Source organism: Macaca mulatta, chromosome 11 (genome assembly GCF_049350105.2).
Source record: "Macaca mulatta isolate MMU2019108-1 chromosome 11, T2T-MMU8v2.0, whole genome shotgun sequence".
Taxonomy (NCBI): domain Eukaryota; kingdom Metazoa; phylum Chordata; class Mammalia; order Primates; family Cercopithecidae; genus Macaca; species Macaca mulatta.
The window spans coordinates 124,915,571-124,940,262 of NC_133416.1; the positions used below are offsets into that span (position 1 = coordinate 124,915,571).

Below are 24,692 nucleotides of genomic sequence, written 5' to 3' on the forward strand. Positions count from 1 at the left end.
GGATAATGTGATGACAATTTTTCCCTTTCCCATACAGCAATGATTGATGGGGACTGAGCATTAAGTGCCTTCTTTAGAAGTGGAGGAGGAGGTGATCTCCAGTTTACCATAATCTCCACCCCTCCCTATTGTCTGACACCAACTGTATCCTTCATCTCTGATGACCCCTAATATCCTCAATCTGGATTTACTGAGTAACCATTGTGCCCCTAGCATAAGGCATTAGGGCTTCATTTATGCATTCAAAACATACTTGCTCAGGGCCTATGATGTAGCAGGCTATAGATATGAGGATATGGCAGTCAATAGAAAAGATAAAATACTGCCTTTATAGAGCACAGTCTTGTGGATGGGACAGATGGTAATCCTTAGCATTTCATTTCCTACAATCTTCACCATAACCTTGCCAGGAAGGTATTGCTATCACTTTATACATCAGGAAACTGAGGCTTGAATATTTTCTTATGCCTAGTGAGGTAGGTAGTTGTGTCTAGCGGTATTACTGAAAATATTTAACCACCCTTATGGGGTGGCATGGGCCAAATAGAAACATATCCAACCAATCACGCCAAGCCAATGAGGAAATATGCTCAGCCAAACACAAAATACGCCCAGCCAATCAGAAAATACAACTAGTCAATCAAAACATACACTCAACCAATCAGAAAACACACCAAAAACATGCCCAACCAATCAGATTGTATAGTGCTACAGACGCGCAACATCTGAATGTCTGCCCTGCCTGTCTGTTTGCTGTCTTACTAGGCAGAGATAATGATACTTTGTCCATCTGAACAATTTCTAGTTTCCAAATGGTGATCACACACCTCCCAACAAACAAGTTTTGTGAGGTAGGCAGATGACATCAATATGCACATTTGTCAGATGAAGAAACCAAGGCTCTGAAATGTTGAGTGATTTAACAAGAGCCATACAGCCAGGGGTAACAGCCCTGGGAGGAAAACCAAGATTTCCCAACTCCTGGCCCAGAGTTTTGCCTGCATCCTAGAGGGCTTCTAACCAATTCGACTGCAAGTTTACTAAGGTCAGGGACTGTAACGTACATTTATTTGACTCCTCCCTGATACTCAGTATCTTATTTTACATTTCAGATGTTCAATTAGTACTGATTGCTGCATTCAGATACGCTGTAGGGTGGGGCAATATCCAGCAGAAACCAATGAGGATTAAAGCTGACCTAAATCCAAACACCATACAACAGTATCAACAACCACGACACTCAGGTACTGCTTTCTATGCAGCAGGCATACTGCTTAGGATCCTTTCATTTCATCCCAATAATCAATCCATGAGAAAGGGATATGATGTCCATTATAAAGATGGAGAACCTGAGGCTTGGAGCTGGTAAGTAATATGTGGCAGAGATAAGATCTGAACCCAGGCTTGTCCAACTCTCAACTGCCTGCCTGGCCAAAGCCAGGATGCCATGGCTTTGCCCTGGGAGTGGGGCTGAGTCTCTACTTGGTACCATGATTAACTTTCCCTAGAAGGCTGTGTGCTTCCTAGAGGAGTGTCAGGGGATGGGAGAAAAAAAAAACTCCTTTCCAGGGATCACTGGGGAATACAGCCCAACAGAAACAGAGAACTGAAATGGTTTTCTGTACAATGATGGAGACACAGCCTGCTAATTCAGGTCATGAACTGATCTGGCCTGGGGTTGGAGGAGTGCTCCTCAAAGTCTTTGAAGACAGGGACCCCACATTATTCATGCTTGCTCTGGTGAACACTGGTTGTCAGCCTCCCCAGCATTCATTCTCTCTTTTAAGCAAATGTCATGGTTAATACTGAGTGTCAACTTGATTGGATTGAGGGATACAAATTATTAATCCTGGATGTGTCTGTGTGGGTGTTGCCAAAAGAGATTAACATTTGAGTCAGTGGGTTGGGGAAGGCAGATCCACCCTTAAACTGGTGGGCACAATCTAAGCAGCTTCCAGGGAATATAAAGCAGGCAGAAAAATGTGAAAAGGAGAGATGGGCCTAGCCTCCCAGCCTACATCTTTCTCCCGTGCTGGACGCTTCCTGCCCTCAAACATATGACTCCAAGTTCTCCAGTTTTGGGAATAAGACTGGCTCTCCTTGCTCCTCAGCTTGCAGACAGCCTATTGTGGGACCTTGCGATCGCATAAGTTAATATTTAATAAACTCATTTATATATATATGTGTGTGTGTGTGTGTGTGTGTATATATGTATATGATTAGACCCAAAAATGCTAAGGACTCTACTTCTAATAGTATAGAGAACACTGTAGAAGAGCCGTAATTGCTTTTCTCTGTATGTCAGTTCTAATGGTGGGAATCACAGTCACTCAACTACAAAATTTAAATACAAGGGGAATAATTGGATCCCAAGGTGGCAGGGGCCAATGGCAGCACTCAACTGTCAAAGGTAAGGTGAGTGTAGCTACCGCAATGGACAACAGAGGCACAGTGGCAATCAGAATACTCTGACTCTAAATGAAGTAACTCAGGAATGGAAAACCAAACATCATATGTTCTCACTGATATGTGGGAGCTAAGCTATGAGGACGCGGAGGCATAGGACACAAGGACTGATAGTCCTTGGCATGAACTGTTTAGAGAGTTATGCAAAATAAATGCATTTGAGACTCCTGATTCACTGCTTATGAAAGGCCAGGAGTTTAGTGACTATATACATAATACCTTTGACCATATGTGGAGAACCAAGGAACACAATGAAGCTGGTTGGCTGCTCCTAAGTTCAGTAGACAAAGTGATGAAATAAAATTATGAAAGAAATTACGAACTCAGGGATTCTGTCTCCCAGCTTCAGAAACAGATACTGAGCCTCAAATCTAGTAAGATTGCCCTGAGTGAGTCTTATCTCCTGTAGAGAAAGAGCTGAAATTGTGGAAAAGCAGACATAAGCTCTTACCATGTGAGTGGCTGACCTGCAACGAAAGGTGCATGCACAGCCTCACGAGGTGTTTACTGTTAAAGTGAGGGCATAGATTGGAAAAAAATGAGACCCTGAAACTTGGAATGGGGATTTGTGGGAGGACCCTGATGAAGCTGGGGACACTGAGTTTGTAAACTCTGATGGACCCTTTTTGCCAGAAGGAACAACTTCCCTATCCCCAGTAATGGCAACATCCCCTCCCCAACCAATGCTGCCATCAGCCTTTCTACCTTTGTCTGAGGAGATAAACCCTGCCCTGCCTAACGCAACAGTCATGGCCTCCCCTGAGGCAGTTGCCAGGCAAAATAATGTTGATTCTCCTCAGGAGCCACCCCCAATACCTCTGTTTGCTTCTAGACCTATAACTACATTAAAGTCCCAGTGGGTCCCTGGAGGTGAGGTTGAGAGTGTGACCCATGAGGAGGTGCACTATGCTCTAAAAGAATTGTTTGAGTTCTCTAATTTATATAGACAGCAAACTGGAGAACAGGCATGGGAATGGATACTAAGGGTGTGGGATAATGGGGGAAGGAACACAGTTGGATCAGGCTGAATTTATTGATTTGAGCCCACTAAGGAGGGACTCTGCATTTAATGTTGCAGCCTGGAGAGTTAAAAAAAGGTTCTAATAGTTTATGTGCTTGGTTAGCTGAAATATGGATTAAAAGATGGCCCACTGTGAGTGAGCTGGAAATGCCTGGTCTCCCTTGGTTTAATGTAGAGGAAGAGATCCAAAGGCTTAGGGAGATTGGGATGGTGGAGTAGATTAGTCACTTTAGATCTACTCATCCCAGCTGGGAGGGTCCAGAAGATATATCCTTGACCAATGTCTTGCAAAACAGATTTGTGAGGGCAGCACCTACATCTTTGAAGAACCCTGTAATTGCTCTTCTCTGTCTGTCAGTTCTAATGGTGGGAATCACAGTCACTCAACTACAAAATTTAAATACAAGGGGAATAATTGGATCCCAAGGTAGCAGGGGCCAAGTGGCGGCACTCAGCTGTCAAAGGCAAGGTGAGTGTAGCTACCGTAATGGACAGCAGAGGCAAAGTGGCAATCAGAATACTCTGACTCTAAGTGAAGTAACTCAGGAATGGAAAACTAAACATCATATGTTCTCACTGATATGTGGGAGCTAAGCTATGAGGACACAGAGGCATAAGAATGATACAGTGGACTTTGGAGACTCAGGGGCAGTGTAGGAGGGGGGATGAGGGATTAAAAGACTACAGATATGGTGCAGTGTATACTGCTCGGGTGATATGTGCATCAAAATCTCACAAATCACCACTAAAGAACTTACTCATGTAACCAAATACCACCTGTACCCCAATAACTTATGGAAAAGATAAAAAATAATAATTAAAAAAATAATACTCTGACTCATGTAGATCTCTGGCATTGGCTAATTAATCACAGTGTTCCTAGAAGTGAAATTGATAGGAAGCCTACTGCATTCCTACTTAAATTATACAAACAGAAAATTTCTGGGTAGAATGGACAAAAGACTAATTTGAATTATAAAAAAAGAGAATCACAGCCCCTCAGTCAATTTCCAGACTTGAGCCAGTTTATAGACCCAGAACCCTTTGAATGAAGGGGAGGCTGGGTCCCTTGAGGAAGGACCCCATTATATTACAGACAATTTATGCAGTGAATCTTTCTCCCATCCTTCCCTAAGGAGACCTCCAGCCTTTTAACAGGGTAACTGTGCACTGGGGAAAGGGAAATGATCAGACATTTCAGGGACTACTGGACACTGGCTCTGAGCTGACGCATTCCACGGGACCCAAAAACGTCACTGTGGTCCTCCAGTTACGGTAGGAGCTTATGGAGGTCAGGTAATTAATGGAGTTTTAGCTCAGGTCTGATGTACAGTGGGTCCAGTGGGTCTCCAGACTCATCTGTGGTCATTTCCCCAGTGCCAGAATGTATGACTGGCATAGACATACTTAGCAGCTGGCAGAACCCCCACATTAGCTCCCTGACTGGTAGGATGAGGACTATTATAGTGGTAAAGGCCAAATGGAAGCCATTAGAGCTGCCTCTACCTAGAAAAATAGTAAATCAAAAACAATATTGCATCCCTGGAGGGATTGTGGAGATTAGTGCCACATCAGGGACATGAAAGACACAGGGGAGGTGATTCCTACCACATCCCCATTCAACTCTCCCATTTGGCCTGTGCAGAAGACAGATGGATCTTGGAGAATGACAGTGGATTATCGTAAGCTTCACCAAGTGGTAACTCCAACTGCAGCTGTTGCACCTGTATCACATGTGATTTCATTGCTTGAGTAAATTAACACATCTCCTGGTACCTGGTATGCAGCCATTGACTTGGCAAATGCCTTTTTCTCCATTCCTGTCCATAAGGCCCACCAGAAGCAATTTACCTTCAGCTGGCAAGGCCAGCAATATACCTTCACTGTCCTACCTCAGGGGTATAGAAGCTCTCTGGCTTTGTGTCATAATCTTATTCGGAAAGACCTTGATTGCTTTTCGCTTCTGCAAGATATCACACTGGTCCATTGCACTGATAACATTATGTTGACTGGATCCAGTGAGCAAGAAGTAGCAAACACACTGGACTTACTGGTGAGACATTTGCATGCCAGAGAATGGGAAATAAATCCAACCAAAATCAGGGATCTTCTACCTCAGTAAAATTTCCAGGGCTCCAGCGCAGCACTGTGGAACCTGTTGAGATACTCCTTTTAAGGTAAAGGATAAGTTGCTGCATTTGGCCCCTCCTACAGCCAAAAAGAGGCACAACGCCTAGTGGGCCTATCTGATTTTGGAGGCAACACATTCCTCATTTGGGTGTGTTACTCCAGTGCATTTATCAAGTGACCCGAAAGGCTGCCAGTTTTGAGTGGGGTCCAGAACAGGAGCAGGCTCTACAACAGGTCCAGGCTGCTGTGCAAAGTGCTCTGCCACTTGGCCATATGACCCAGCAGATCCAATGATGCTTAAGGTGTCAGTGGCAGACAGGGATGCTGTTTGGAGCCTTTGGCAGGCTCCCATAGGTGGATCACAGCAGAGGCTTCCAGGATTTTGGAGCAAAGCCCTGAGATCTTCTGCAGATAACTACTCTCCTTTTGAGAGACAGCTCTTGGCCTGTTACTAAGCTTTGGTGGAAACTGAACATTTGGCTATGCGTCATCAATGTGACCTGAACTGCCTGTCATGAACTGGGTGCCTTCTGACCCAGCTAGCCATAAAGTGGGTCGTGCACAGCAGCATTTCATCATCAAATGGAGGCAGCATATACATGATTGGGCTCGAGCAGGTCCTGAAGGCACAAATAAGTTACACGAGGAAGTGGCTCAAATGCCCATGGTCTCCACTCCTGCCACCCCTGCCTTCTCTTCCCCAGGCTGCACTGATGGCCTCATGGGGAGTCTCCTATGATCAGTTGACAGAGGAAGAGAAGAGTAGGGCCTGGTTCACAGATGGTTCTGCACAACATGCAGGCACCACCCCAAAGTGGACAGCTGCAGCACTACAGCCCCTTTCTAGGACGTCCCTGAAGGACAGCGGTGAAAGGAAATCTTCCTAGTGGGCAGAACTTTGAGCAGTGCACCTGGCTGTGCACTTTGCATGGAAGTCAGAAATGGCCAGATGTGTGATTATATACTGATTCGTGGGCTGTAGCCAGTGGTTTGGCTGGATGGTCAGGGGCTTGGAAGAAGCATTATTGGAAAATTGGTGACAAAGAAATCTGGGGAAGAAGTATGTGAACGGAACCCTCTGAGTGGTCAAAAACTGTGAGGATGTTTGTATCCCATGTGAGTGCTCACCAACGGGTGACCTCAGTGGAAGAGGAGTTTAATAACCAAGTGGATAGAATGACCCATTCTGTCAACACCACTCAGCCTCTTTCCCCAGCCACCTCTGTCATCGCCCAATGGGCCCATGAACAAAGTGGCCATGTGGCAGGAACGGAGGTTACACATTGGCTCAGCAACATGGACTTCCACTCACCAAGGCTGACCTGGCTACAGCCACCACTGCTGAGTGCCCAATTTGCCAGCAGCAGAGACCAACACTGAGCCCTCAATATGTCACCATTCCTCAGGGTGATCAGCCAGCTACCTGGTGGCAGGTTGATTATACTGGACCTCTTCCATCATGGAAAAGGCAGAGGTTTGTCCTCACTGGAATAGACACTTACTCCAGATATGGGTTTGCCTCTCCTGCATACAATGCTTCTGCCAAAACTACTGTGGACTCACGGAATGCCTTATCCACCGTCATGGTATTCCACATAGCATTGCCTCTGATCAAGGCACTCACTTTACAGCTAAAGAAGTGTGGCATGGGCTCATGCTCATGGAATTCACTGGTCTTACCATGTTTCCCATCATCCTGAAGCAGCTGGATTGATAGAATGGTGGAATGGCCTTTCGAAGTCACAATTACAATATGAACTAGGTGACAATATTTTGCAGGGCTGGGGCAAAGTTCTCTGGAAGGCCATGTATGCTCTGAATCAGCATCCAATATATGGTACTGTTTCTCCCATAGCCAGGATTCACAGGTCCGGGAATCAAGCAGATGGAAGTGGCACCACCCACCATCACCCCTAGTGATCCACTAGCAAAATTTTTGCTTCTTGATCCCAGGACATTACGTTCTGCTGGCCTAGAGATCTTAGTTCCGGAGAGAGGAATGCTGCCACCAGGAGACACGACGATTCCACTAAACTGGAAGTTAAAATTGCCACCGGGACACTTTGAGCTCCTCCTACCTTTAAGTCAACAGGCTAAGCCAACAGTGTTGGCTGGAGTGAATGACCCAGACTATCAAGATGAAACCAGTCTGCTACTCCACAATGGAGGTAAGGAAGAGTACGCACGGAATACAGGAGATCCATTAGGGCATCTCTGAGTATTACCATGCCCTGTGATTAAGATCAATGGGAAACTATAACAGCCCAATTCAGGCAGGACTACAAATGACCCGGACACTTCAGGAATGAAGGTTTGTGTCACTCCACCAGGAAAAAAACACGACTTGCTGAGGTGCCTGCTGAAGGCAAAGGGAATACAGAATGGGTAGTAGAAGGTAGTCATCAAAACCGGCTATGACCACGTGACCAGCTGCAGCAATGAGGACTGTGTCATGAGTATTTCCTCCTTCTTTTGTTGAAAACATGTTTGTGCATGTATACACTTGTACTAAGAACATATCTTCATTTTATTTCCTTTTCCTTTATCATGTGACATAAGATTTATTGTCTACATATCAGCATTTAAGTATTGTTAACTTTATGTAATAGTATTTGGGTTAGAGATCGGTATGTTTCTGGTTATATGGAGGATAGTTGTGGCCAGGCATGGTGGCTCACACCTGTAATCTCAGCACTTTGAGAAGTCAAGGTGGGTGGATCACCTGAAGTTGGGAGTTTGAGACCAGCCTGACCAACATGGAGAAACCCCACCTCTACTAAAAATACAAAATTAGCTGGGCATGGTGGCACATGCCTGTAATCCCAGCTACTCGAGAGGCTGAGGCAGGAGAGTCGCTTGAACCCAGGAGGTGGAGGTTGTGGTGAGCTGAGATTGCGCCATTGCACTCCAGCCTGGGCAACAAGAGTGAAACTCCATCTCAAAAAAAAAAAAAAAAAAAATTTTAACTTTTCCTTGCTCCTCAGCTTGCAGACAGCCTATTGTGGGACCTTGTGATCATGCAAGTTAATACTTAATAAACTCCCCTTTGTGTGTGTATATATATTATATATATATAAAATATATATATATCCTATTAGTTCTATCCCTCTAAAAGAATCCTGACTAATACAGCAAAATTCTCCATTTCTAAGCCTATAGGTTAGATCATGGCCCAAATAAAGCCAGTAAGTATCCACCCCATTTCTCTGGCTCTGCTGATTTGTTCAGAGATGAGAATACAGTCAAGCCTATGGATTCAGAGTGAATCTCAGATCTAAACAATCTTACTCTGCCGCTATAGACTAGAATAGGGGAGACTGCTGGGGCCATATTGTCTCCACATAGAACATAAAAGTGAAGCCATCCTAAAGAAGAGCAGGGCTGAAAGATAAGAGACTAAATCACAATATGAACAGAGCCCCTAGATCCAACCATACCTGAAGCACCTGAAGCCCACACAGCCTATGGACCTTTTAGTTATATGTGTCAATAAATTACCTCTATATTAAAAAAAAAAAAACACTTAGGTTGGGTTACCTGTCACTTGTAACCAACCATGAATCCCAGTCACCGTCACCACCATGCAGTGATGAAGAGCTGCTTATTTTTCAATCAACAAAATGATTTTGGGGGCAGTTTTTCTTGGACACTTGCCTTCCTAGTCAGTTAAGCAGGAGAACCATCCATAAATCCAAAGACTGCGTCCAAATCCAGAGACTTCAGTTCCTGCCTGGGTGATGCCAAGCCCAGCCAGTCCTGCAGCTCTGGAGGGCAACAAGTAGAATTCTTTGTCTTTTGCCATCTAGATCCTGAGTAGCTGAAGGTTCACAGTGCTGGACACAAAGTGAGTGCTCAAAAATGTTCATTGCTATCTATTCAAAACTATTGTGTGTGTGCTAGCCCCATGCCAGGCACAGGGATGAGCAAGACTGACGTAGTCACTGCTTTCATGGAACTGATATTAGAGGAATGAGGCATGAAACAAATTCTCATATAAGTACACATACACCTGCACATTGTGCTAAATGCTTCTAAAGAAAAGTATAGATATGAGAAAAGGTATAACTGATCTAACTTAGAATATCAGCAATGCTTTCCCAAGGAAACAATAATTCAGATGGAAGTGATAATAATGAGTGGGCGTCCATTAGCCTAAGAGTTCATGTCAAGAGAGAACATAGTTCATTGAAGGAATTCATGTGACAGGGCAGAGAGAGAAAAATGAAGCTAGAGAGAGCACAGGAGCCAGCCGGGGTCTGGTGTGACACATTAAGGATCTGGGCTGTAGACTATGAACCGTGGGAGATCGTGGTAGAATCTTACCTTAATTGGGGTGGAGAGCCAGATTTTCACTTTGGGAAGATTACATCAATGGATTGGATTTGGGTCAAAGTGCATACAGGACGATCCATTTGGAAACTATTGCATAGTTTGGACCACGGTGGTGATGATGGAGGAAGAGATGAAAAAAAGTGGAAGGACAGAGGTCACAGTCTACATCCCACGAACCAAATCTGACCCTCCGCCTGTTATTGTAAGTCAAGTTCTATTGAAACACAGCCACATCCATTTGTTTTAGTATTGCCTCTGGATGCTTTGTGTGTTACAATGGCAGAGTTAAGTAGTTGTCACAGAAATCATACAGCCTGCAAGATTGGAAATATTTACTATCTGGCCTTTTACACAAAAAATGTTGCTGACCCCTGATTTAGAAGCCTCACTCAACACGACATGGAAGATGGGGCATCATGGAAGAGAAGGGTCAAAGTTCACACCTAAATATAGGCTTACCCAGCTGGATAGATGGGCAAGACAGGGCTGCCAGAAGAGGATCAGGCTTGTTGGGGAGGAGGGTAAATCTGATTGAAACAAATCCAACCCCCGCTGCAACCCTACCACTTCATAGAAATGAGGTCAGGCCAAGTTATGTGCAGAAAGAGCATGCAACCTGGTGTCTGAAGGCGTTGTGGTTTTTAGTCTTGCCTCTGATGCACTATGTAACTGCTGGCCAGGAATTTTCCTCTCTTGGAACATCAGTTTTCTCATCCACAGAATGGGGATGCAGGGGCATGGATAAGGAATACGAATGTCTTGTGTACACTGTACGGTTCTATCACGTAGAGAAATCAGCTGATGTTTTGAAATCAGCTGATGCTCAAGAGAGGGGTTACTGAGACAAAGGCAGTAACACTCAGACACAGGTCCCGATGCGGGGAAATGGCATTGCCCACTCTGACAGCACATACCTGACTGAGGATCAGGACTTAACTCCAACAGACACAAATGGCTCCCTTGGTTTCTAATGCCAACCACTTACCTACAAATTTTGTTTGCCACAACTCCTGGTGAGAGCAATCATAACAAAAGGTCTGAGGTTGTCTATTGCATGGTGAACCCAAACTGTTTTTGCTAGGGCAAGAAGTACAAAATGTGTAGGCAGGGACAAGAGAGGACTGATGATAAGAACCCAGAAGTCGCCTCTCATGGAACATACACACCCACACATGCACACACACGTACAGCTCATGCCCACATGCTTCAGCAGCCCTCCATACACACAAACAGCGTCACCATTTAAACAAAGACACGCTAACTTCCTTTGAACTTCCACCACCTTGTTGCTGAGCACTTGGAGTGGCAGCAGAGACTGCTGTCAACCCTCTTGATATAATGGAGAGAGCCATTGGTTGGGCATCAGGAGACTCAGGTTCAAGTCCCAGCTCTATAGCCCTGGGCAAGTCCTTTCTACTCTCTAGCCTCAGTTTCCCCATCTGTAAAACAAGGGGCTGGACTCGGTGATTTCTGAGGCCCTTTCCAGCTCTGACATCTATCCTAGAACAGAGATTAAAAATTGGGAGCCCCCAAACAAAATATAACCCACAAACCCGTGGCGTTATCCAATATGGGCTTATACAGTGTCAAAGGATGTATAATTGGGTGCTAACATTTTTTAAATGGGAGAGTGCTTGTAAAAGTCAGGATCTCCAACTTCTGAACAAATCAAACAATCGGGCAGCGCAGCGCTGGGCCCACATCTCCACGGGGCCACACCTGCTGGGGCTGGACAGCAACTGTCCCTGCCTCACCTCTTTCTTCTCTCCCCCACCTCAGGCTGCTACACTCTTTTCAGGTACTTCTTGGAACCCAGTAGGTATCTCAGAGAAAAAGCCCTGTTCCAGCTGGCATTTAAGGTGAAACTGAGACTTGAAACAGGTATTGACTTGCCATGATTATACAGTTTGGCCCTGGTGCCGCCTTTCCTTATTCTTGTTCGGAAAATGAGGAGGAGGTCTGCGTTGGTTTCCTAGGGCTGCTATAATAAAATACCAAAAACTGGTGGCTTAAAACAAGACGGGTTTGTTCTCTCACTGTTCTAGACACCAGAAGTCCAAGAGCAAGGGGGCTCTTGATTTTCAAAGCAGGGTTGGTTCTTTCTGGAGGCTCTGAGGACATCATGTCCTCATGCCTCTCTCCCAGCTTCTGGGGGCTCCGGCAATCCTTGGCGTTCCTTGGCTTGTAGATACATCGCTCCAATATCTGTCCCTATCTTTACCTGGTGCCATCCTGGCATCTCTGTCCAAATTTCCCTCTTCTTATGAGGACACCAGTCACACTGGACTAGAGCCCATCCTAATGACCTCATTTTAACTTGATCAACCTGCCAACACCCTATTTCCAAATAAGGGCACATTCACAGATATGTGGGGTAGGATTTGGGCACATCTTTTTGAGGCCACAATTCAACCCATGACAAGGCCAAATCTACCTCATTAAACGGGTAGAAATGAACACACAAGAGGTTGAAAACTCCTTTGAAACATAAAGACATTTAATAGATACATCTGCAACGGAATCATGACAATTTGACACACGTGCAGTCCCTTAAGGCCCATTGCTTCCATCCAGGCTTTATCTTCTGTGTCAGTTTCTGGCACATTGAGAGAAATTTACATCTGGAATAACTCCCATCCCATCACAGAGAAGCACAAGGAAGGCTGAGGGCTGGGCTCCTGGCTTCCTGGAAATCCATGGGGCAAGTGTGCAGGGCACAGAAGGACCTTAAGTCTCCTGATGCCACACAGTGGAGTTTTCTATGAAGACATGATATACTAAGAAAGATTCAATGCCACTTATGTAGGCATCCTGCCAAGGACATCTAGCCTGAGTCCAGCCAGAAGGAAATATCGGGCAGACCCGAACTGAGAGATGTTCTATAAAGTAACTGACCCCTCCTCTTCCAAGAGGCCAAAGTCATACACAACAACAAAGAAGGCTGAGAAACTGTTCTAGCTTGCATAACTGCTAAACACAATATGTGACCCCAGATTCGATCCTGTACCAGACAAAAAAATTGCTCTAAAGGATACTATTGGGGCGATAGATGAAATTGGAATCTGGCGAGATGAAAGTACTGATTCAATGTCAAGTTTCCTGAAATTGGTAACCTACGGGGTTATGTAAGAGAGTATGCAGCCTAGTCCCAAATGGTTCACAAAAATTAGAGAAAGAGAAAGAAAGAAGGAGAGAAAAAAGCAAATGTAGGAAAATGCTAAAAACCAGTGAATCTAAGTAAAGAGGGGCCTCGAAGTCCCCTGTGTTGTTCTTGCAACTTTTCTGTAAATTTGAAATTACTTCAAAATGAAAGCTTTAAAAAAAAAACTGTCACATAACCCGGGGATTCTGAAATGCCAGCCTGTAGAACTCCCTGGAGAGCTTGTGAAAACTCAGATTACTGGACCTCTCCCCAGAACTTCTGATTCAATAGGGCTGGAGGGGAAGAGCAAGAATTTGCATTTCTAATAAGCTTCGGGATGCTGCTGCTGCTGGGGATGATGGTCTGAAACACATTTTGAGAACCCCTGGTAGAACCTGGTTTAAATTGTGGTCATGACCACCAAAATCACTAGGCAGAAAGAGTTAAGCTGGCTGCTTCTGGGAGGCAGGACTGGGGAGGGATAGTGCAAGAGATCAGTGTTTTTCATTAGGAACTGTTCTGTAGCGTTTTGTTTATTTCCAGGTTTATATATTTTAATGCCTGCAAATCATCTACATCCACCTGGCATGTAGCAGGTGGTCAGTACCCATTAAAAAACTGCTGGGACCTGAGTTCCTAAAAGATGCCAGGCAACGTGGTACCTCCTGTGTCTGCTGAGTCCTCAGGGGAAGAGAAGATACCAGCACCTACCCCAGCTCATTTTGGGGGAGCAAAGCCCTTTGGGTAACTCCAATAGGATATCTACTTTCCCCTTGGAATTGGCACCAATGAGTCCGGTCAAACCCAAACTGCTCAAAATATCTTCCAATTCTGAGACAAGACTGTGGTTCAGTCAGCAAACTTCTGTCAAGACATGAGCCTCTCCTCCCTCTCTTCTGGGGGTAATGAACCTTGGCCTTAAGCCTCATTAAACCCCATTATATAATCACCCCCATCCTGAGTCTCTTTATAACCCTTCCAGTGGCTTCCTTGGGAGCAGGCAGTTCTGCTCCATCAGTCTTTATTGCTACCTGCTGCCTTCCTCGACAAACCAGGCTTCTGACTCAGCCTCAAGGTACACACAAGGCCAGGCTACCAAATGAGGGTCAGCTCTCTCTTAGCTTGTCCCCAGGACAAAGAGCAGGAGTTGCTTAGAGTTGGGATGAGCTGAGGGGCTGCCGTCTTTCAAGACACCTCATGAAGGACAATATTTCATAAGACCCAGGGCTAGTGGGTACTCCAGCTGGTGTCATTAAGACCAAGATGGGGAAGTTCTGGAACCCATCAGTCACTTGTTCCCCTTGGTAGCTGCTGCCCTGAAGCTGCTGCACCTGGTAGCTGTGTTCTCCCAACCCCAAGCCCCACCCAGAGTTTCCAAAACCAGCATTCTAAGTGAGTCATGGGCAGCTAATAAAGAAACACCCAGAAAACTGCAGGTGGCAAAATTACTACGTCATTCTTCATCTTCTACCAGAGATGTCCAGGATGGATGAGTCGCAGGAGCTTCCTGCAGCTTGTAATTTTGGCTCTGCAACTGCCTGGCCCCTACGGGGATGGCTACAACCTGGGACAACGGATCCCTAGAATAATCACAACAGAGTCGGGTGGAGCAGCAAAAGGCCAGTCAATGCAGGTGCTGCTTCCTAAGTGAGCACAGCACACTGACAAAGAGGCATCCTTTGAGCAAGGCTGTCACCCACAACACGCTCCCCCAGTGATGCAAGGGCATCGGAGAGAAAACTTGAGCATGCTCAGTTCCCTACCTGATGAGCAAGCAAGTTTTAATGAAGATGACATTGCAGTTTCACAACCTAGCATTGCAGAGTGGAAGATTCAAAAGGATGGCAAACTTCACCTCTTTCCTGACCTTGTGACCTTGGGCCAAGTGCTTAAACTCTCTCAGCCCCAGTTTCTTCATCTGTAAAATGGGGATAATAGTATATTATTATAGAGGATAGTAGAGTTTAAATGAAATAATAAAAGTAAACTGCTTTGTGCAATGCCTGGAACATTGTCAACACAATACATACCGATTGCTATTGTGACCATGGTTTTCATCATTGTTGCAAGCCACTTCATCATGTAACATATGGCAATAGCTCCCAAAGCCACCCTTGATTGAGACTCAGTGCTGTAAGTACCAATCTCCATGCTAGTGAATTTACATGCATTTCTCAGTGTATCCTCACTGCATCGTTGCTGGGTAGAAAATAGACTCAAGAGGTTGATTTGTCCAGTGACTTAACAGCATCCAGTTAATTGCTTTAAACCCGAAGTCACTTCTACCAGCCAGTAATGAATGATGACAATTATTTCTTCCATCTAGGTGGCACTCTTTCATTCTGAAGTCGGCTTTCTTTAGGGGATTTAAGACAGCCTGACCTTCACCAGCTGGGATCAGAGATAGAAAATAAGGAGCTCACAAGCTTGCAGACTGGTGGAGTAAAGATGATCCATTGGTGAAGAGCACCTAACCAAACCACCAGAGCATGGTGGCCCACCCAAACGCAACACAGAGTAAATACAGCAAGGGTGGAGAGATAAGTCCACTGATCTCTATTTCTCTGGGAAGCAGGTTCATTTGAGTCAACATCTCCCATGGTGAACAGAAGCAACTGATGTCTTTCATACTAGCCCTACCTGAGTGAGGCTGTGAACCCCAAGGGCTGGTGAACCTTGGAGACAGATTCCTCCATCAGCGAAGGCTCCTGCCATTCCCCTCCCTCCCTTTCCTCACTTGCCACTCCCAGGCCAGGGGACTAGGGTAAGCCCCAAGAAGGTGATGTCCTTCTCATGCCCCACTCGAGGTGGCTGGGCACCCTGAGGTTGTGAGGCTCGGCCACACTACAGCCAGATCTGCCTAATGCTGTCCCCAGGCATTACCATCATGGGGGAACAAGATGGCGTGTCACTGCCCTTCACAGTGCAGACCAGAGCCAGAGCCGACAGTGACAAACAGGCAGACAGACTGAGCCGGGCATGGATGCAGCCCCAGGGGCCCCCTTGGCTGGGTCAGCCGGAGGAAGGCTGCCACCAGGGTCCAAAAGCAGGGAGTTCTCTTCTGAAATTCACAGTGGCGGGGGAATGGGAACGATTACAAACAAGGAGGAGCCAGCACCCGGTAGCTGTGTTCTCCCAACCCCAAGCCCCACCCAGAGTCCCCAGAACCAGCATTCTAAGTGCGTCAAAAGATTTGCCTAGGAAATCGCAGTGGGTAGACCTCAGAGTCACTGAAATGGACCCTCAGGGAGTGCATACCCCTGGGGAAACTGAGACCCAGATAGAGAAAGGACCTTGCTGCATTGAAGTGATACAATGCAGGCTAGATTGCATGTGGATTCAGAAGGGACCCCACGGACAAGTTCATGCACCATTCTGAGCCTCAGTTTCTTGATCTGTAACATGGGAATTCTACTACCTGCCTCACAGACTGGGGCGAGTCTTAACTGAAATAGTGCAGCTGACACACCAGGCAGAGACAGAGGCCACACAGGCAATGGGCAGCAACACTGAAATTCCAACAGAGAGCATCTCATTTCCCAGACTGGAACCTGCCGCACCACACCAGGCTGCCTCTGTTCCTGTTACTTGTTAGAATCAACAGATAGGGAACTGGTCCCTGGGGTTTCAGCTAATAGTTGGGTTACACACTCATTTTTCCACTGAGACTCAAATGCTATCTTTCTTCTTTCTGGGAGATCAGAGAGCAACTTCTTTGCACGCAAGAACCAAGACTGTCCAAGAGGCAGTTGTGCTCCTGGTGCCTCATACTGCTGGGAGCTGCCTTTTAATTAAGGACTTTGCTCCTGTCCACAGGCAAGCAGAAAAGCTTTTCCTCTTAGGTGGAGACCAGGGCAGGAACAAAAAGTTAGAAGCCACAATGAATCCTCAAAAACTCTTTGGTAGGGACGGGGGCTCAAATGTTCAAATCCATGGGGGTTTTTTGGGGGGTTTTTTTTGTTTGTTTTTGTTTTTTCAAAGCAGGAGGGAGATGTTTTTACTCTGGCCAAAACTAAAATGCAGAGCAGTGGTCAAACCCCTGGAGGGGGCCCTGCTGACATTTACTCATAGGATGGCGATGACCAAGGACAGATGGCTGCTAGAGGCAGTGACCCAGAGTCATGCCAAGGCAAATGCCAAGCACCCTTAGGGCCATGGGTAAGTGGGGAGGGGGAGTAAACTGCAAGGCATTTAGCCACAAAAGCCCCAAATTAACCATCAGACCACAGGCTGTAAGTGCTTCAAGAATAAAACATCATCATAAAAGCCACCATTTATTATGAACCTACTGTGTGCCAGGAACTGTGCAGAAGGCTTGGCATGCATGAGCTTATCTAATCCTCACAACTATCTACAAGGTGAACCTCTTAGTGTCCCCATTTTACAGATGAGGAAACAGGTTCAGAGGCTTTGAATTCACTTGAGGTCATGCACAATTGCTTAAAAGTAGAATAACTGGGGTTCAAACCCAGGCATCTGTTCCTGGTTGTGACATCTGCCTCACCTGGCTGTTGCTACACACTGGACATGTCACTATCATGCTTTTCTTCATCCACGCTCATGCAGCCACTCTCTTTGACTACCACGCAGGCCCACCCTCATGAAGGGTGCTCTCTCTGGCGGTGATTTCTCTGGACAAATTAATAAATTGGCTTTCTGGTGTGGACCTGTGAGCCATGGGTGCTATTTTAGTTTGCTCGATTTAGAGCCTGCCTAACCTGGGCACTGAGACAAGGCAGTCTCTGGATTGACCCCTATATGATGTCCACATGGTTTATCAGTCTACATCCTCAGCTGATTCCTACCATGGATGCGCCATATACACCCGTGGGCTATAAACCAAGCTCACCACCCAGGCCCAAGCCTAACCATCTAGCTGGATGTTGGATATTACACGTGCCTTTTTTTCCAGGCAAGAATTAATAGATCTTGCCAAATTCTCAACATGTAGGAACCCTTACGTGAAAGTAATGAAGAAAATCCCACATTTAGAGAAAGGCATTCTGCTGGCTATTTGAGCCGTCATGGTTATCAAATGATGCGTGATGTGTTAGAAATAACCGAATTCAAATCCCAGCTCAAATACTCAACACCTGTGTGACTTTGTGCAAGTTCTTTGACGTCCCTGGGCCTCAGTTTCCCCTTCTGTACAATGGGAATAATCCATCTGCACGAGGGATTGTTGCAAGAACTAAATGGGGCCCTGCCTGTGAGTGATTAGCATGTATCAGTGCTCAATGAACACGTCTCATCATTTCTCAGAGCAGCAACACAACGTGCACAGCCTGTGGCTGAATTAAGGGCCAAGGGTTATGTCATCTACATTCTCAGAGCCCTTCCTTTTCTTGAGCAATCAATCAATAAAAGTTGTTGTCTTGGCTGGAGGACTGGCTGGGTTTTATTCAGGGGGCTGCCCCTCTGACCATGTCTGTGCCTGTTTGGCAAATTGGGCCTCTGGGTAGAGAAGATTAAACACCTTCTGAAACCTCAGCCCTCCATCACCAAAAAGTTCCATTTCTGCTCCAAGTAATAACCATCCTGTCTCCAGCAGAAATTCATAAGAGCAGAGAGTAAACCACCCCAGGCCATGCTCAACCGCATTTGAACCCAAATACATCTTTGAGATGGAAAGGTTATATATGTTGACCCGAGTGGGAAAAAAAATACAAAACTGAATCATAGATGCCTTAGCCACAGCGGCCAAGAAAAGTCCTGTAATCAGGCAGCTGAGAGACAGCGGGGAGGAGGGAGAGAGAGGGCGGGTGCTTCCCTGAATGCCTGCTTGCTTTCCTCTATCTTTCCTTCACACCTGCAGGGGAAAGAACGGGAACCAGGGACCAATGACAACACCCAGTCAACCTCCCCAGCGTCAATGATGCCCCCCTCCAAAACCATCCAAATGGATGTGAGTGGCACAGGCAGATGTTGCGGGGGGGGGGGGAGCCATGGGCAGAGCATGGGTGAAGCTCTATCAGTGAGCATTTTACAAGCCCTCGAGATAAAGAAAAGAGAGTTTGCACCTGGCGCAGAGGACAGCAGGTGCCGGGGAGAAGGAGGTGGCGCGGCCGGCGTCCCCAGTGCAGCCCGGCGGGGGACTTACTTGCAGAGAAGTTGGCCTCGGTGTGCACAGGAGGGGTGGAAGGCAGGAAAGGTGCGTGTCCCACAAAGAAGGAGCGGAGGGAGCGCTCGGACAGCAGCGGGGAGCGCTGCTGAGAGGGGATGTTCTCGCAGCTGCCTACGCTGCTGTGGATCTTGAGGTTCAAGGGTTTGCTCTTCTTCTTGGCTCTGAAAGGGAGACAGAAAAAGAGGAAAAGGAAATATATCCATAGGTGCGCAAAGTTACAGCAGGGAGGCCCAGACTTGTGTTTCCCATGAGGGATCCAAAACCCACAGGGAGAAATTAGAAGAGCCACAGGCTTTTAGGTAGAGACACAAGGGCTGGGTAACAAGGGTTTGCCCTCTCACCCCTAGGTCCCTCTGAGAAGCTCATTCTGCCATGGAGCACAAGCAAACACTTCAGCCATTCTTTTTCGCCCAGCTCCCTAGAGAAGCTCCAGAGAGCCAGGGTCAAGTTCAGCTTCCAACTCCAATCCCACAACTTTTGCCTAAACATCTCGAGTCCCCAGAGCTCCAAGCCCCCAACCTGTGGCCAACCTGCCCTTTGGCCATTTGACAAAAACAGCAAATCCCAGGCTGTCCTCAAGTGAGTCCAGATCTGTGTCAAGGTGGCATTCACCATCTACATGTTTCATCCCCAAATCCACTGCCCTTCCTCCAGGGAACAATGATCAGTGCATTTCTGTAGATGTTAAGCCTGACGACTTTCAAGAGATCTAAGTAGACTAAGCCTTCGGTAGGATCCCAGTGCCTCTTCTGCAAATGCTTCCTCTTGCTCAGAACTTCTAGTGCTGGGCTCCTTCTTCTCAGCCCACCCACGGCTCTGTCTGGCTCTCGGTCCAGTGCCTGCCAGGAGTCTCAGACGGTGCCCACCTTAGGAGTTCAGGAGGGAGGGTGCTCCCCCAGATCATAGGCTGGATCTGATGGGGTGCCTCACAGGCAGCTGCCAGAGATCAGAAGAGTGATATAGACGAGGGACCCTGGGTGCCCCCACCCTTCATCGCTGTGCCCACCATAGCAGCATTGCTGGAGGAGAGCAGGTGCAGCTTGTAGGAATTACACTATTCTGGGGTCACACTCCCCAGATTCAAATAACTAGTCTCACCAACCCCGAGTGAGTCCATTAAACTTCTCAAGCCTCAGTTCTCTTGCCTACAAAAGAGTCCTCCTTTGGAGAATTGTGGAGTGAATTTAAAAATGCCCATAAGTGACTCAATACAAAGTAGAAACGTGAATTATTATTATTATATTATGGAGATCTGTCTGATAGTTCCTTCAGAAGAAAGAATCTGCAGCTAAAACCAAGCAGAAGCTTCTGGAAAGTGTGGTTCTTCTCTTGGGGACTCTTTAAGACCCAAGAGATTGAACGGTATTCTTTGTACACTCTGTGCCCAGCAAAGCGAGTCACATAGAGAAGGAACTTAAATATTTGTTGAATGATCTCTAAATGGTAAAAGGAAGGAAGGTAAAGAGGAGCTCTTCCAGGGACCCCTCAGCTCACAGCCTTTGATCTATGACCGGTTATAGATTCATTCAAGAGAAGAGAGAGGGGTGATGTCTGATCTCAATCCTACACATGGGCATTGGTCTCACCCCACCAGTGGGTGAGCATCTGCCTTCTGCACTACAATATGGTGCATTCATGGCAACAATTGTGCAATAAAGCCAGGGGCTCTCCCTTACACAGAATCATAAAGGTAATGCATAGGTAACTCACTGAAACAGATAATGGCGTGATATTTAAGCAATTAATAGAAATGTGTTATGAGTGCTAGTATCCATCAGAGTTAAGCTTATGACACAATCTGATACTATCAAAAATAAGTGCAATGTATACCAAAGGCTGAGAATAACTATGCCCTCAAGAATGGATCTGTCACATGCTGGCCATTTCTTAGTATAGAGCTACCCTGTCCAATAACAGAGCTACTCGTCCACATTAGCACTTGAATTTGTGGCAAGGCTTAACTGAAATAGGCTTAGAATGAAAAATAATAATAATAATGGACAATATCTAACAATACTTTTGTAAGCATCAAATGTTGGGGTAAATATACATTGCTAAAATTTAAAAAAAAAAAAAAAAAAAGAGGGCTGGGTGCAGTGTCTCATCTCAGTAATCCCAGCACTTTGGGAGGCCAAGGTGGGAGAATAACTTGAGGCCAGGAGTTTGAGACCAGCCTGGGTAACATAGCAAGACCCTGTCTCTATAAAAAATTTAAAAATTAGCCAGATATGGAGGCATGTGCCTGCAGTCCCAGCTACTCAGGAGGCTGAGGTGGGAGGATCACTTGAGGCCAGCAGTTTGAGGCTGTAGTGAGCTATGATTGTACCACTGCGCTCCAGCCTGGGTGACACAGTGAGACCCTGTCTTTAAAATAATAATAATGATAACAATAAAATTTAAAAATGATAAAGAAAGTGAGGGGCTTAGCAATTATTCACAGTCTGTTGCTGAAATAAAAAAAAAAAGCAGGGTATTTAAGATTCTTTTAGAATTGTTTCTTTTTTTCAAGGCATCTTCCTTGCCAACAGATTATTAGGAGGTGAAATTACTCCATTTCCAACAGGACCTCTCATACTGAGAGAGAGATGGAAAGGAGACACTAAAAACAAGGATTCCAGCCAGGTGCTGATTAAGCTTTCATCTGAAACGGAGAGAATACAGCTCTGAAATTATAGACATAAAACATGGACATTTAAAATTTTTCAACTTGATCGAACAGGAGGTTTCATCATAATAATAACAACAGCAACAACAGCCAGTGTTACTGCTGCTTTGATTTGAGTGCCGACTGTCCTAGGGACTGTATCAAGTGCTTTGCTTTTCATGTATGACCTCACTTAAGTGCCATAGTAACCCTAGGTGGGAGATGCTGTTATTATCCTCTCCCCAACGATGAGGACTCCAAAGTAAAGAGATCAAGGATGCGGTGAAAGTGGTCCCAGCCCTGAAACCAGGCAGTATATGGCACCAGGGTGCATCTCTCAACTGCACCCACACCAGACCCTGCGTGTCAGTCCCAACCCCACATCATCACCCACCTCAAGGCCAGCTATACTGAGAAGTTTGATTTGGGACATGCTCAGGTCAGAGGCACAGGGGTGGCCAAGAACTGAGCCCCAAATCTTCACTTTTGCTTCATCCACCTCTTTTCTTGGAACCCTTTCACCAGAACCACCCAGAAACCCCATACAGATATTTCCCTTTGACCCCCTGTCTCCAGCACTGAGCCCTTTTGCTCTGGAGTAATTAAAGAGAAAAATGCTGTAATAGATGAAGGAGACGGGGCGGGGACCCTGGAGAGTCCCTGTTTAGTGGCCCCCATGGAACGGCAAAGCTGCCCCTTACAGAGTGTTTCTACCATTTCTCTCCCTCCTCCACCTGGTGAACCCCTACACATACTCCATGGTCCAGTTCAAATATTAACGTGTATAATGCCCTCTCCAACCCACAGAGTCAGGTAACTTATCATTCCCTCACCTCACTCTCTTAGTACCTGCTTTCCCATCACATGCTGGAAAAGACCCAATTTCCTTAACATGGTCCCCAATATCTACCCACACACACACCTGGGTCTGGCTCTGGGGCCTTCTCACTCTTTGTATATGCTCTCTCCACCACCGGGAGTACCCTCCGTTGCTTTGCCTGGTTAAACCCTATTTGTCTTTTATGACTTGGCTCTGATGTCCTCTCCTCCAGGAAGTCTTCCTTGATATCCTAATTCATTTCAGCATGAGTCAGGTGTTCTTCCTCCAGGAAGTCTTCCCTAATACTCCCTCTTCCCTCCTAGACTTGGCTGGGTGTTCCTTTGCAGTTCTCTCTCTCTCGATTGATTGACTGATCATTAGATATATAGATAGATAGATAGATAGACAGATAGATAGATAGACAGATAGACAAACAGATTGATGGCTACAGTTTCCCATTTTTTCACATTTGCTGTCTTCCAAGTACACTGTGGTCTTTGAGGGCAATGACTCTGTACGGTTCATTTTCCTATTCTTGGCAACCAGCACAGAGCCTGGCACACAGTAGGCGCTCATTAAATGCTTACTAAATGACTGTTCTGGATTAAGACTCTGGCACACATCACATTCCCTTCTAATTCTTTGCCTTCCACACGTGACTGTAGACTCCTTGAGGTCAGGAACCATGTGGTTTTCCCTGTTGGATCCTTCATCCCTTAGCTTGGTACTAGTTGAATGAAATGAAACTTTTCAGTGGGCTTGAAAACATTTCTTCCCTTCCCAAGGAGTGTGCTTAAGAGCGCTTGGTTCAAAGCTGCATCCAAAAGGAATCTTTCAGCTCCTCCTACCCACCTCCCCCAAACTCCCGTCCTGCCTGCCCGGGAGTGGAGCGCCCTCTTGTGGCCAGAGCACAGCCTCCTTGCAGATTTTCAGAATCCCTGGATGGAGAGTTTAGAAAAGTCTGTTGGTTTAAGCCTGGGGGCATCCCACACAAGCAGCTGAAAAGTCCCACTGTGCAGGAGGCCTGCTGCTCGCTGGCTTGAGGGAGTCTAAGCATGCCTGCAAAGTCTCCTTAGTGCCTGGAACGCCAACTCTGCTTATCTCCCCCAGGGCTCACGGCGAGGACCAGAAAGGAGCTTCCAGTTACAGCAGCACATACTGGCGGACTCTTTCTTGCCCATGGTCAGAGAAGAAAGGAAAGCAAGGCGGGGCTGGGGGGGGTGGGGAGCGGTTCCATTTCATCATTTCATCCCACGCAAATGCTCAATGTTGAAGATTCAAAGAAACATCCATACACGGACACAAATGACTGTTCCTAATGACTGTGACTGTGTACTTAAGATTTAGTGAATATTTTGCAGCATATCACACAGATGCAGTATAATTTAGTGGTTAAACTCATAGGCCTTGGGGTAAGAGAGACTGGGACTTAACTCCCGATTGTGACCTTGAGAAAGTGATCTCAGTTTCCTCATCTGGGCAATGGGGACAATACTAACACAATCTCAGAAGGCTATTGTGAGAATTCTATGAGATAACAAGCTTGGCACGGGACCCAGCACAGAGTGAGGGTTCAGGTGATATCACCTGCTATTAAAGTCATGATGACCAGGTCAAATTAGATGTCTGTATAGCTAGAGAAATAGACTGGAAGAAGCCAAAATTGAAGCCAAGTTGTAATTTTCACCCGAAATATCCAACAAACTTTTCTTTTCTTTTTTCTTTTTTTTTTTTTTTTTTTGAGACAGAGTCTCACTCTGTCACCCAGGCTGGAGTGCAGTGGTATGATCTCGGCTCACCACAACCTCTGCTTCCAGGGTTCAAGGGATTCTCCTGCCTCAGCCTCCCAAGTAGCTGGGACTACAGGCATGTGCTACCACACCCGGCTAATTTTTGTGTTTTTAATAGAGACGGTGTTTCACTATGTTGGCCAGGCTGGTCTCGAACTCCTGACCTTGTGATCTGCCCGCCTCGGCCTCAGCCTCCCAAAGTGCTGGGATTACAGGCGTAAGC

At 46.2% G+C, this 24,692-nt stretch overlaps 1 protein-coding gene across 3 annotated transcripts in view; it reads right to left on the reverse strand.

Annotated features, from left to right (window-relative positions):
- KSR2 (kinase suppressor of ras 2) overlaps positions 1–24,692 on the reverse strand; it is a 508,355-nt gene that overhangs the window by 185,150 nt on the left and 298,513 nt on the right. For all 3 annotated transcript variants that reach the window (XR_013401510.1, XM_028829955.2, XM_077955340.1), the window contains exon 5: positions 19,192–19,376. Coding sequence is in view for 2 of the 3 variants with exons in the window: in XM_028829955.2 (XP_028685788.1) it covers positions 19,192–19,376 (185 nt within the window). In the remaining variant the exon portion in view is untranslated. The remainder of the gene's footprint in view (positions 1–19,191; positions 19,377–24,692) is intronic.